At 47.5% G+C, this 14,552-nt stretch overlaps 1 protein-coding gene across 3 annotated transcripts in view; it reads right to left on the bottom strand.

Annotated features, from left to right (window-relative positions):
* The window catches only part of LRRC74A (leucine rich repeat containing 74A), a 29,694-nt gene extending 21,810 nt beyond the window's left edge, over positions 1–7,884 (bottom strand). For all 3 annotated transcript variants that reach the window (XM_042252784.2, XM_042252785.2, XM_042252786.2), the window contains exons 1-4: positions 7,848–7,884; positions 6,223–6,351; positions 3,241–3,413; positions 32–139 (exon numbers count right to left, since the gene is read on the bottom strand). In XM_042252784.2, coding sequence (XP_042108718.1) covers positions 32–139; positions 3,241–3,413; positions 6,223–6,351; positions 7,848–7,884 — 447 coding nt within the window. The remainder of the gene's footprint in view (positions 1–31; positions 140–3,240; positions 3,414–6,222; positions 6,352–7,847) is intronic.
* Between the last annotated feature and the right edge of the window lie 6,668 nt (positions 7,885–14,552).

Here is a 14,552-nt window from a genome sequence, read left to right as displayed (position 1 = left end):
AGGTAGGAACAGGCGGGACAGGGCACAGCACCATCTCCTGCAGGTAGTAGTTTTCCTGCAGCATCTCCACCAGGCTCAGGATACCCTCCTTCATGATGCAGTTATCCGCCAGCTCCAGCGTGAGGACAGTTGTGTTGGACTTCAGCCACCACAAGGGGAGGAGGAGAGAGAAAGATGGATGGTGACAGAGTCAGTTGCCTGCCTTTGCCCAGAACCCATCACCCCTCTTGAATGTCCTGGCTATGTCAGAGGGTATGGAGGTGCAGGCTAGCAGTTCTGGAGGAGCGGCTAGCAACAGAATAAGGCAGGGGAACCACCGTCCCCATGAGTTTTGTTTCCTGGTTGTTGCTTTGCCACTAAGTTATGTCCGATTCTTTGAGACCCCTGGTGGACCACGGCCCGCCAGGCTCCTCTGTCCGAGGGATTTCCCAGGCAAGAGTACTGGAGTGGGTTGCCATTTCCCTGCTCCAGGGGACCTCCTCAACCCAGGGATCGAGCCCGTGTCTCCTGCATTGGCAGGTGGATTCTTCACCACTGACCCACCAGGGAAGTTTTGCTAGGACATGCTTCTTCTGGGCACCTCCCTCCCCAACAAGGGATTCCCAGGGGGCATTTAGAAGGGGGGCATGACAACAGAGTCCTGCAAAGGGGAAGGCGCGAGGGTGAGGGGAACAGATTTTAACCATTTAGCCTTGAGGAGAGAGGCTTGTGACCTACTCCAGGATTAAGGAGAACGTGATGCATTTCAGTTCAGTTCAGTCGCTCAGTCGTGTCCGACTCTTTGTGACCCCATGGACTGTAGCATGCCAGGCCTCCCTGATACATTTAAGAACGGTGTTTAAGCCTAAGGCATCTCCTGTGCCATCTTGCTCAGAGGCCTCTCTTCTAGTTTAGGCTTAAGGTTTATCTGGACTCTGACAGGATGTTGCCTCAAGGCTCTTTGGAGGGAACTGGAACTTAAATCCTTTCCTAATTAATTTTTATGGGAGTATAATTGCTTTACAATGTTGCGTTAGTTTGTGCTGTAGAGCAAAGTGAATCAGCTATACCCCCTCTTTTTAGGAGTTCCTTCCCATGTAGGTCACTACTGAGCGTTCAGTAGAGCTCCCTGCGCAATACAGTATGGCCTCATTAGTTATCTATTTTATACATGGTATCAATAGTATATACACTGCAATGACAATCTCCCAATTCTTCCCCACACCCTTCTCCTCTGGTACTGATACGTATTAGAACCTAAATCTTAAATAAATGTCTACATCCAAGCTAGTCTGCATTCCCACAGAGAACAAGGCAAGTGGCAATGACTAGCATTGCAGCAAGAGGGACTGGGGTTAGCTCTAACCAGAACTTCCGTCCTTCCCTTTCCCACCTCGTTCCCTGTGCAGAAAGGCAGACAGAACAGACTCGTCTTTGGATCTGAGCACTTCCGAAGTGCACAGAGCCGTGAGAGAAGTAGGATGCAGTAGCAGCTCTCGTCCCAAGCGAAGGAAGAGTGTCACAGAGCGAATTACAGCCACGCAGGGAGGTCCTCCGGGGCCTCAGGAAGTGTCTCCTGGCCTCAGCTCTCTGCAGGGAGGGGGTGGTGGTGGCAAAGTTCAGCTGGGCTCAAAGGCAAGTGAGATGGCTCAGGGGGCCTCCCAGTCTAGGTGTCATTTAGCAGAAACTGGGACTGAAAGGCCACTTTCAGAGTTGCCCTGGGGGCCAGCACAGCGCCTGGTGCGGTGGGTGGGCCCGATTGCCAAGTCCATCCACATTTATTTCACAAGGGCGAGTATCTATTTGTCACCCTCTGTGCCAGCTGCCGAGGAAACAGGGATAAACAGAGACCGTCCCTCCTCTGCAGGGGGTCCACAACCCATAAGTCCAGGGGCATGGAGATTGGCAGAGGAGGGATAGATCCCAAGAAGTATGAAAATGACCCCTCCTATCAGGGCGCTCTTCATCTAAGCCAGGGGAGAGCACGACATGTGAGAAGTTCAACTGTACTAGAGATATCAGTAATAATTAAAAGTTCAGTCCATGGGAATGTCACAATGATTAATTGTCAAATGGGTGATACAGAGAATCAGAGAAGAAAAACGCCCCCTAAACAGAAACTGCTGTTCCTGAGAGCCAAGTGGCCCAAGTCCTGAGTGGATTTCATTATATTCCATTTTTTTCCCCATGAAGCTCATGAGGTAATGGTGCATTCCTAACACATCATTAATCAGTCTTTCAACGCTCCATAAATTTCAAGATGGCTTTGTTCTTTCTCTGCTCTTCCCTCCCTACCCTCCTCCTCCCCAGGGTCACGTTCAGTGACTTCTTAATGAGCATGCACTAAGTGCAAATGCTGTTATAGATTCAAAAATGAGTACTTCAAAAAAAAATCAAAGTTTTTCTTTACTGTGCTAAGTGAACAAACAGCGTAATGCTGACATACACCTGTTACATTGTCTGTTTTCCTGAGATGGAGTCAGTTTTGCATACCATCAATTATAAATATGGAACGCTATCTATTAAGCTCAAGGTCAAGTCCTTGTTCATTCATGCCAAGTTGAGCGAGAACATTATTCCTGTGGGAAAACAGGATTCACTCTGCAGTGTGATCTTGAAGAATTACACCTAATATTGGGAAAGGCAGACATGGAATGGAATGGCTCAGTAGTGAACTCATTTATCGCAAAGGTGAGCTTTGGAATGGGGGCCCGGCTGAAATTTCGTCTTGTGCTTTGCACTAGCATTCGGGCCCTAGCCCAGATCAGTTGCTTTTCCAGTGCCCACAGCCTTGTGCCTTTGCTTTCTGGATATGAAAGAGCACAGACTTTCAAGGTCCGGGTCTCTGGTAACCTCCTTCCTAGGAGCTAACGGGCATCCATGCCTATTGGGGAAATAGCTGATAGTGATGCAGAGTCTGGGATTCCAGGTGGCTCAGTGGTAAACAATCGGCCTGCCATTCAGGAAATGAAGGCTTGATCCCTGGATCGGGAAGATCCCCTGGAGAAGGAAGTGGCGACCCACTCCTGTATTCTTGCTGGGAAATCTCATGGACAGAGAAGCCTGGCAGGATGCAGTCCATGGGGTCACAAATGAGTTGGAGATGACTAAGCAACTCAACAATAACATGCAGAACCTAGGGCAAGGTGGGCAAAGAGGTGGCAACTCAGTCCCACGGTAGGGCTCTCTGACTCTTGGGCCCAGCAGCCTCTCAAGCTCCCACCTCTGCCAGGCTTCACGTGCCCCCACTGGCATGCTTACCACCAAGGCTATAGCAATAGCCTTGGTTCCCTTGGGGCCCAGCCCGTGGTGGTTGAGGTTCACGTAGGACTCCTCCATGTTCCGGATGAAGTAGGAGACAGGCACTACGCCCACCAGTTTGCAGGCCTCCAGGTACAGCTCCTTTTGTCCAGTGGTGAAAAATTTCTCGGTATCTACAAAAAAAAGATGCAAGAGGAAGAAGTGGAGTTTCTCTTCTTCCTTTGCCTTATCTTCCTGCTAACCCAGACCACATTCGATTCTGACTGGTGTCCTTTCTGCCTGAGGATCTGATCCTATGCGTGTATGTTCCTCCAACTGGAAGGTCAGCCCGTGGTGGGAGACTCTGACTCCAGAAAACCCCATGGGGACATCTCTCTTTGGTAAGAGAGAAGGTCCCTGGCTTTAGACTCCAAACTACCTGGAAGAAATGATGTGCTTCACCCCTACCTTCCCAGGCCAACTGCGAAAGGGTGTGTAAGGGTGACCTTAAGGATGTGTGAGCCCGTCTGTGCCCACCTGGGGACACCTTTGAAAGGCCAGCAAGACAAAAAGCTGGTGGTTTGTTGACAGTTGAGGGAGTTTCCACTGCAGTTCCACTGCAGTGACCCCATGGACTGTAGCCCACCGAGGTCCTCTGTCCATGGCATTTTCCAGGCAAGAACACTGGAGTGGGTTGCCATTTCCTCCTCTGGGGGATCGTCCCGACCCAGGGATCGAACCCAAATCTCTGTGTCTCCCACGTCGGCAGGTGGATTCTTTACCACTAGTGCACCTAGGAATCCTTTAGTTTCATTGCCACTGTTAAAATGTGAGCCACAAAGTTTTACGAAAGATTTAGAGAACTCCCAACTAGAAAAAGCCCAAATAGGACGCAGTGGGCTTCTGTATGTGCAAGAATGGAAAGACCCCCAAATCCATTGGAAACAAATACACTTGGGGGCTGGGGGCTCAGTTCCTTGGACTTTAGACCAGCCTGGCTAGAGGGCAGTGGGTGGCGGGCCTCCCTGGATTCTGAATGCCCCATGACCCTGTCCTCATTGAACAAGCTCCACTGATCCAGGGCTTCCCAGGGCAAGCTGGGGTCTAAGCCAGCATCTGTTTTCCCTTCACATCCCTGGGCCTTTGGCCAACCCACCCTAAACATTTCTAAGACGGACAACGAAAGCTTTGTTGGTGGAAGGACAACGTCTTTGCAAGCAAGTTGATTTTATAGGCACAGCTACAAATTGGCCTTCTTTTCCAGGTGATTGTAGACCAGAGGGTTTTTTGAGCTTCAGTACTATGGACATTTTGAATTGGATCATTCTTTTCTGTGAGGGACTGTTATGTGCAATGTAAAACATTTAGCAGGATGCTTTTCTTCATACATTTCTTTTTGGCTATACCATGCAACTTGTGGGACATTTCCCAACCAGGGATCAAACCCTGGTCAGGGAGTGTGGAGTCTTAACCACTGGACTACACCAGGGAAGTCCCTGAGCCAGATTCTTGGTCTCTACCTGTGAGATTCAAGTAGCATCTGCCCGCTCACCCCACCTCCAGTTTGCCAAGTGGCCCCTGGGGTGCAAAATGGCCCGTTGTACAGGAAAAGCAGAAGTAACGTCCCTCTTCTCTCTCTTCTGGAGCCTCTCCACCAGCTTGCTATTCCTGCCTGGGCTCCTGTCTCAGGGGCCATCATGGGAGATTTCCTGCCCCTTCCTCAGTATCTCAGAGCCAGCTGCTGTGGCGGTAGAAACTGGAGGAGCTGAGCCCTGAGTTTCCATCCAACACAGAACTGTGGGGCCCAGATTCAGTCCTTAGAGGTTCCTGTTTGCCCAAGCAGGATAGGTAACCCCCAGCTTTGTCCTTGGAACTCACTCTCCTCTGTTGCAGTCCGCTGACCACTTCTAGCTGTATTCACTACAGTTATATTTTCGAGGCTGTTTGCAACAGTGTTATCACTTGCCGGCCATGGGTGTGGGGAGGGGGAAAGAGATAGAAGCCAGATACTGGGATGCAATGTCCATTGTTTCTATCTGACACCCCTCTGACCTTGTAAAATTGGGTGTTGCAATCAGCTTCAGCAGCAACCTTGAAGTGGGAAAGAATTTAGAAAATGAACAACAGGATTCCCCGGGGGGGGGGGGGGGCAGGAGGAGGTCTGTGTTGAGGGTGAGGTTGTAGGTTGACTATGAGGGGGAGGTGACAGCTCAGGGGAGCCACACAGCTGAATTCGGCAGAACAGCCTCCCTTGAGTGTCTGCAGCCACTGATCACAGTGCACCCCCCAGCTCCGGAACACAGGAGAAGGGGTTCAGTCTGGGGAGTCTGAGGCCAGCGCATCAGGCGGGGCCAGCGTTATTCTGGCTCAGCATTATTTTTCCGCACCTCCTTCCTTGGGGGAACCGGGAGGGAGAAGAGGGTAGAGGTGATGTTTGCAATAACCCTCAGCCAGAGTCCCCTCCCCTTGCCCAGACATGCTTGGATTTGTTGAAGGAAAATGGGGTAACAAGAACTCTCCTGTGAGAAGAGGAAAGTCTCCAGCATGCAAGACGGGCCCCAAATCCTCCAGGGGCCCCTGGGATATGGCATACGGAGGGCGGATGGACCAGGTGGGGTGAACATGGGGACAGCAGACGCTGGCAGACTTCTCGGCCACTGGCACAGTCTTTCTAAACCTCAGTTTCCTCCCCTGTAAAAGGCAGGTAAATAATGCCTACCTCCTGGAACTGGTACAAAGGTGATATAGAGGCCACTTGTGGAAACATTCAGAAAACCAGAAGCCCCTGCCCTTTTATTGGTCCAGCTTTTGACAAGCTGATGCAATGGGCATGGGGTAGCGGCGACCGCCACACCCAGGCTGGTCTCGAGGAGGATGAGGCATAAGCCTGAGCACAGCCACATTCCCTCCACAGCAGAGGCTGGGTCGATGGCAGGGACTGATTTCTGCAGCTTCTGAGCAGGCAGGCAAGCTACCCCTCGCCCCTCAAAGGCCTACACTCACCTTCGATCTCAAGATCTGTCTCTGAGCTCTCCTGGGCTGGTTTCTCTTTCTCAACAACCACAGGGGCTTCGGCCTCACAGTAGAGTGTTTCGTTACTGCTCTGCGGTGCAGACACACTGTCGCTCTCATCTGGAAGAAAAACTCAGCTCCTTAATTCTGGAAACGAAAGCCATCAATTGGCCTTTCCCATGGAGGCCAGCACTGGCATTCCTGCCCCTCTGTTTCGCTCGTCGACGACCTGGGTCTTGGCTGCAGCCACTGACCCCAGCCTTATGTGGCTCAAGCGTGCCCTCAGCCCTGTTGGGGGGCCTTTACCCTATGAGCCCTCCCTTCGCTGACACAGAGCAGCCTCCTGTGCTAACTGCGCATCATATTTCCAGGAGGCTTGCCCCTGTCCCAGCCCCTGGGTTGGGCCAGCCTTGGACGTTGACTACTTGCTCCCTCTTTTCCTTCTTCGTGGCTTGGGTGGGGTTCAGGGTCTGCTTTACTCATTCAGAGAAAGGACATATACGAATGTGGAGGCTTCTTCATTGGCAGGCACAGAGGGCAAGGGGCAGGGCAGGTGACTTGGGTCAAATGTAAAATAAAATGGAACAGAAGCAGTCTCAGGGAACCAGAGGGTTAACTTGATTCCTAAGGATTTGACCTAGCTTCTCTTCCTTCCAATCCAAATTTATGGCCACGCAGAAGGAAGAGCTTGCAAATCTCCCTGGGGTTGAGGGGTTGAGACTAATTGCTATGATTAAATACATGAGTCCTGGGATTTCCTCACACCAGTCCCCTGCACTTGCTAGATGGAACTTTTCTGTCACTGGGCCTCTGATCTGGAACCAGCCCTGGGCTCCTTCCTACAAGCCACACACTTAGGTAGGGCTAGTCATGGCCATGTCAGCAGGATGCAAAGGTCTGGGGAAGCCAGGTTGCACCACCAGGTGGCCTGTCAGAATTCAACCAATCTACGCTTTTAGGTGGGCTGATCATTCATGGCAGGGGTCGCAAGTTTTAACCACCCAGGTTCTAAGAGAGTGGGTTCCAAATGAGCTCAACAGAGATCTGTGTCTTTCTCAGCCCTTGTCCACAGACCCAAGCTCCAACATTTATTTCCCAGTCTGTAAGTCAAGGTCTGTGTGACAAGGGGTAGAAATATTAATAGCAGTGGTCTGACACTTCGAAGACATACAGCAGCTTAGCCATCAAACATAGCCATCGAAAAGTGATGGTGTCTTAATTTCTTCATTACACAATGTTGGAATTCCATCCAACCAGTGGAATGTTGCTAACTGTTGAACTGGCTCTCCAGAAAAGAGAAAATCCTGATTTGTTGGCCAATGTAGTGATGTAAATATTCCCAACGTGGCAGATTCCCAACTACCAACATGATATTAACCAGCTCACAGAATGAAAATTAAAGTCATCCAGAGCTGGTATGAGCTAGTTCTAGCCCAGCATTGCATGCATCTCTCTCACTCCCTGTTTGGCCAACCCTGCACTCATCACACATTATCCCAAATCTATAGGGTCCCAGGAGAAGAGGGAAGAGGGCTTCCGGGTCTGCATGGTCATTAGGCATTACACTTGAGGCAGCCAGAATGGCCTGAGTGGTGAGACATGGGACGCGTTTTCACCTTTTGTCTCAGGCTCAAGAGGTTCGTCATTGTCCATGGTGCCAGGGCCCTCTCAGGGGCTGCTGCCAGCTTCTTGGCACCCTTCTTCTGCTTCCCTAAGAAGCTACTGGTCCATTCACCTCTGTCTCAAAATTTGTGTACTCTGCCCTCACCCAGGCAGATCTTAGGCAGGGAGCCTGCAGTTATCGTTTCATCCCAGCAAGCCCCGGGGAGAGTGGAGTTTGGTGGGATGTGCCTGGATTTGACCCCAACTCTGTCTGGGAGTGGGAGCTGCTTCCTAGGATCATCAGGGAGAGAGGTATAGCTCTGTGCCTGGGAGCCCTGTTGAAAGGATGCCCACACATCTGCAACTTTATGACTTAGGACCCACTTTCATTTCATCTTCAGCATTCCATGACCTCATGCAGTCATTGTGATCCATGTGGGTAGACGTGGCAACAGCGAGCCTCCCACCCTCTTGGTGACCCTGGCAGTCATCTTTTCTCTTATGTCCACTGGGGCCAAGCCCAGGCTTGGTTGTGAGTGTGCAGGTGTTGTGGGGAGGTCCCTATCAGTGGAGTTCTATTTCCCTCTGAGTCAGGACCAAACCCAAGCCCCTTAAAAAGTTGACCGTGAAGAGCCACCGCCATGTTCTTTTCTCAAGGTGGTTGTGCTTCAGGTACGAAATATTTCAGTGATGGGTGAGGTCAGTTTTCTTCTTCCCAGTTCTTCTTGCTTTTTTCTTTCCCCCTTGGGAGAGTATCCTCAACCTTGGAGCAGAAGATCAAAAGCAAAGCACGACAAACATATGTTCTATCACTACAATTGGTTGCAGCCAAAGCACTGTTCAAACTGCTGGGCTGCCTAACTTGAAACCATTCAACCATCATTCCCACGCCTGGCTGTTTTCACATGCCTTGGAGTTGAAGCCCACTTGCATTTTACTGTCAAGAGAATCTGGAGGCGTGTTTGTTCCTTCTTGATAAACTATCAGCACATCAACGGGCAGGTCAGTGACTGGAGGGCTTGGGGACGTGAGAATCCCTCTTTGCCACTCAGAAGAATGATGAATATCTGGGGATGCATGTAGGGAAAACACAGTTAGAACCTTGAATCAAAAGAAATATGTAAATCTGAGACATGACTCATTCCTCCAGGCATTCATTCTGAAAATTTATGGAGCATCTGTTACATATAAGGCACTAAGATAAGCACCACAATGGGGAGGGGAATGCAGACATGATCAAGACTTGGGTCTTCCAGTGCGTGTATAATACAAAATAGAAGTCGACACGGCCACTCCTAGGTTGTGAGGGTCCTGGGCAAATACTTTTGGCAGAGCTTCTGTTCAAATAAACAATTTGAGTTATCCTAAATCAGCATGACAACATTTCTAGCGGTCCAATCTCCTGTGGTTCTGTGAAAGAAACACGGAACAGGCCAAAGGAAATGGTCACCTCCTAGGATAACTTGGTAGGCATGAGTCCTGAAGACCCGAGGCATATCTGGTCAACCCCCATACTGGTGCAGAGGATAAGAAAGTGAGGTATTTCTCTCCTAAAAGAGAAAAATGGTGACCAGAAAGTATTTAGATCCTGGTCTAAGTTCTGGGTGCTCTGCCTGAACGGTACCATGTGGTCTAAGGTACCACAGGTGAATTAGAAAATTTGAAGGAAGGCATCTCAAATAGCCACTGAACAGAGACATGGCTTACCTGGGTCTAAAGGTAGTACTGGCAATTGCCAGTACTGGGGGGCATCATGCCCTCACAAAGAGTGATGCTGGAATGGAGTCAGAGGTCTACAAGTAGATTCAGGGGTTTTGCCTAATACATGTACACAGATAGATGGATATAAAATATGCATGTGTTATGCAGAGATTATTATACATACATATATTTTCTAACTTTACCCACTGAAAGGTACCAGAAGCAGAGACAACTTAGCGGTGATGAGCATGCCAGTGCCCAGATCTAGGTTTCTATTTTCCTTGGAAAGGTGGGTAATTTCTGTGGTGCCAGCAAAGAAGGAAGGGATCAAAAACAAAAATAAAAAAGAGAGGCATGTCGAAAGCGCTCAGGAGCCAACCTGAATGAGCTCCCATAGCCAGAATTGGAATTTGAAGAGCAAAATAAATGACAGCATTGTGCTGTAACCCAAAGAATAAAATAAACATCTACAAGCCCATATTATTCACGGGCTCTGAGCAAATAGAGGGTGGGGAAAAGGCAGTGGGTGAATCAAGTTGTCATTCAAAGCAGCTATATAATTTTGAATTCCCACAGGGAATACATGAGCGTCAGTTGCTTCAAATTCTCACCAATACTTGATATTGCCAGTTTTGCTTTTGAGTGTCATTCTAATAAGTGTGTAGTGGTATTTCATGGTGGTTTTAATTTGCATTTCCTTAATGACTAATGATGTTGAGCATCCTTTCGTATGTTTATTGCCCTTTCCTATATCTTCTTGCTGTTTGTTCAGATCTTTCGCCCATTTTAGATTGGACTGTTTATTTTCTCATTAAGTGCCGATGTGTTCTAGATATAAGTGCTTTGTCACAAATGGGATTTACAAATATTTTCTCTCCCAGTCTGTGGTTTACTTTCTTGCTCTTAACAGTGTCTTTCACAGAGTACAAATTTTAATTTTGACGAAGTCAAATCGTATCAAAATTATCAATTTTTTCTTTTATGGATCATGCTTTCAGTGTCGTATCTAAACTCTCTACCTAGCTCAAGGTCAAGTAGATTTTTTCCTGTTTCATGTTAGAAGCTCTATAGTTTTCGCTTTTACATTTAGGCCTATGATTCATAAATTTTTTTATCATGATAAAATATACTAACATCAAATTTGCCATTTTAACCCTTTTAAGTGTATAATCCAGTGACATTAATTTTATTTACAATGTTTCATAACCATCACCACTATCCATTTCCAGAACTTTTTCTATGATCCATTTTGAGTTAATCTTTAGATAAGGTGTAGAGTATACAATATACATACAAATGCACGTGGATGTTACATGTTCCAGCACTATTTGTTGAAAAGACTGTCCTTTCTGCATTTATTGGAGATTTTTTTTTAACCAGAAAACCCTTTTTATTTGATATTGGCATATAGCCAATTAATAATGTGATTGTTTCAGATGGACAACCAAAGGACTCAGTCATGCATCTACATGTATCCATTCTCCCCCAAGCTCCCTTCCATCTAGGATTCCACATAACACTGAGCAGAGTTCCACGCGCTATACAGTAGGTCCTTGTTGGTTATCCATTTTAAATATAGCCGTGTGTACATGTCCACCCCAAACTCCCTAACTATTCCTCCCCTCTCTCCTTCCCAACCCCAGCAAGGATTTATTGTCTTTTCACCACTGTCAAAAATCAATTGACAAACCAAAACCACATAATCAGCATCTAACCAGAGTGTACTTTAAGCTACTAGTTTGTGAGATAAGCTGCTATGGTGCTGGGAGGTGGGCCTAAGGCACTTAGTGGGTAGGCAGTAAACTGGCTCTACAGTCAATCCACAGAGTGGGGCAAGAGAGACTGCCTCTGGGGGGAGGGAACTGTGATTTTGATAAAAAATGAGTCAGTGAGAAAGCCACCCAGAGCAAGGTATGGCCGAATACTAAGGGAATGACTATTTTCTTCTTTATTGCCAATATTCATGTTACAATCTATTCGTTAGTGGCAATCATGGCAGAGGGACCCTTTACTATCCTATAACCATTTATACGGCCCTTATAAATGCTGGTATTGCTCTGTGGTCCTCACATGTATTTCAATTTTTCACTCAGTTGGGTCCGACTCTTTGCGACCCCATGCACTATACGGTCAATGGAATTCTCCAGGCCAGAATACTGGAGTGGGTAGCCTTTCCCTTCTCCAGGGGATCTTCCCAACTCAGGGATCGAACCCAGGTCTCCCGCATTGCAGGCAGATTCTTTACCAGCTGAGCTATGAGGGAAGTCCCCTTACATGTATAAACACATTCAAATTGTCTAACAGCTATTATGAGATGCTATTTTTATTCCCATTTTATAGATGAGGAAACAGCACAGAGAGGTTAAGTTACTGGCTCAAGGTCACACAGCTAGAACTGGGATATAAGTGAATTCAGTCTGGCTGCTGCCTCTCTACACGGACCCTCTTGCCATTCCTTGAACAAGACAAGGTTGTCCTCCACTCAAGGCAGCTGCTGTTCATGGTTCAGAGGAGGGTCTGTACTCAGGTTATGTATTTCAAGAGTTGGCAAATTAAAGTCTGAGGACCCAGTCTTTATCCATTGGTTTTTTTTGTAATAAAGTTCTGTTGAAGCACAGCTGTGATCACTCGTTTAGGTATTTCTGTGCCTGTTTTCATGCTACAATGGTGAAGTCAAGCAGTTGCTACAGAGATCCACGGCCGGCAAAACCAAAAACATTTTCTATCTGGTCCTTTAGGAAAAAGTTTGCTGTTGTGTTTGATGACCGTTAGCATGGGATAACTACCGAAGGTCCTAATATTCCGTAGGAAAGAATGGAGAGCCAAGGGTCAAGGATAGCAGGCAGAAATCATGTGAGCAGGCAGGAGGAGGAAGCAGAAGCACAGAAAGAAACAGAGCCTTCATTATTAGGTGTAATAATACCCAATTTTATGTAAGGGCTGGTTTTCTTTAAATGGCAACTGCAAATCAAATTGGATTTCAAGTATGTGGGAGACTCTGAAAGAAAGGCACTTTCAGAATTATTTTGTAAAGCAAATAAACCTTTGCAAAATACAAAGAAGTTCCCCATTACTTGTCTGCTTCTGCAAGTTTGGGTTTTATTATGCTTGGTTTCCTTGGGAACCGGAGCTCTTCAGAAAGAAGGATTTCTCATTAATTAATTATTAATGAATGAATGTGTTAATATCCTGGTTCTGAATATCTGTCTGTCTTCTTTGGAGAAATGTCTGTTTAGGTCTTTTTCCCATTTTTTGATTGGGTTGTCTGTTTTTCTGGTATTGAGTTGTGTAAGCTGCTCGTATATTTTGGAAATTAATCCTTTCTCAGTGGCTTCATCTGCTATTATTTTCTTCCATGCTGAGGGTTGTCTTTTTACCTTGTTTACTGTTTCCTTTGCTGCGCAGTCTTTTTGTTTGTTTTTACCATGTTATAACTTTATTAAAGTATTTATTTTTAATTGAAGGGTAACTGCTGGGCGATGGGGACAGAGTGGGGAACAGCATGAAGTATACAGTATACTGAGAGATACTGATGAGTAAGCAAACCGTGACCGTATCGAACCCAGAGTAAGCGAGGATGTTTCAGAAACAAAGAAGGAGGGCTGTGGTCCAGATGCGGGCAGTCATGTGTCTGTAGGTGGGTGGGTGTTAGAGACCTGGAAATGCTTTCTTGAGGAAGGAAAGTCTAGGCTGAAACTTGAAGGTCTGTTAGGCAGTAATTAGGTGAAGGCAGAGGGAAGGGTAGGCCCGGTAGAGAAGGAGAGGTATATGTGGCTGAGAAAAAAGCATGTAAAAGTCTTGACAGCAAGTTACAGTCTCCAGCAAGGCTGGAGTGTGATCCTCCCTGCAGAGGAATTGTGGTGGGAAGGAAGAGCTGAGAGATGAGATGGGAGGTGAGTGGAGGGCAGTAATGAAGGGTCTTTAGTGCTATGCTATGGAGTTTGACTGTATTTTCAGGACAAAAACAATTTTTGTTTTTGGCTGTGCTGGGTAGCATGTGACATGTTAGTTCCCAGACCAGGGATTGAACTTGCACTCCCTGCGTTGGAAGCACAGAGTCTTAACCACTGGATCACCAGAGAGATCCTTCAAGGAGGGTTTTTAAAAAAATTATTTATTTGCCTGCATCGGGTCTTAGGTGCAGCCATGAGATGTTTGTTGCTGCACTCAGGATCTTTCACTGCAGCACACAGACTCCCTAGTTGTAGCCTGAGCGCTCCAGAGGGCACGGGTTCAGTAGCTGCAGCACGTGGACTTAGTAGCTCCATGGCAGGTGGGATCCTAGCTCCCCAACCAGAGATCGAACTCAAGTCCCCAGCCTTGGAATCGCGGAGTCTTTTTGTTTGTTTGACCATTTTAGACTTAAAAAAACTTATTTACTTTTTAATTGAAGGATCATTGCTTTACAGAATTTTGTTGTTTTCCGTCAAATATCAAGATGAATCAGCCATAGGTATACATATGTCCCCTCCCTCTTGAACCTCCCTCCCATGTCCCTCCCCATCCCACCCCTCCAGGTTGATACAGAGACCCTGTTTAAGTTCCCTGGGACATACAGCAAATTTCCATTGGCTATCTATTTTACATATGGTAATATACAGGAGATCCAACCAGTCCATCCTAAAGGAGAACAGTCCTGAGTGTTCATTGGAAGGACTGAGGGCTGAAGCTGAAACTCCAATACTTTGGCCACCTGATGCGAAGAGCTGACTCATTGGAAAAGACCCTGATGCTGGGAGGGATTGGGGGCAGGAAGAGAAGGGGACGACAGAGGATGAGATGGCTGGATGGCATCATTGACTCGATGGACATGAGTTTGAGTGAACTCCGGGAGTTGGTGATGGACAGGGAGGCCTGGTGTGCTGTGATTCATGGGGTCGCAAAGAGTCGGACACGACTGAGCAACTTGACTTCACGTGTGGATGGGCAAGAGTTGGGGGAGGAAAAGAGAGGGATGAGCAAAAGGAGCACAGTCTCTGAGGAAGCAAGAGTTGGGGGGTGGGTGGGAGCCCAAGACG

This window comes from Ovis aries, chromosome 7 (genome assembly GCF_016772045.2).
Source record: "Ovis aries strain OAR_USU_Benz2616 breed Rambouillet chromosome 7, ARS-UI_Ramb_v3.0, whole genome shotgun sequence".
NCBI classification, from domain to species: Eukaryota; Metazoa; Chordata; class Mammalia; order Artiodactyla; family Bovidae; genus Ovis; species Ovis aries.
The sequence above is the reverse complement of the archived record's forward strand: the minus strand, read 5'-3'. Positions and strand labels throughout refer to the sequence as shown.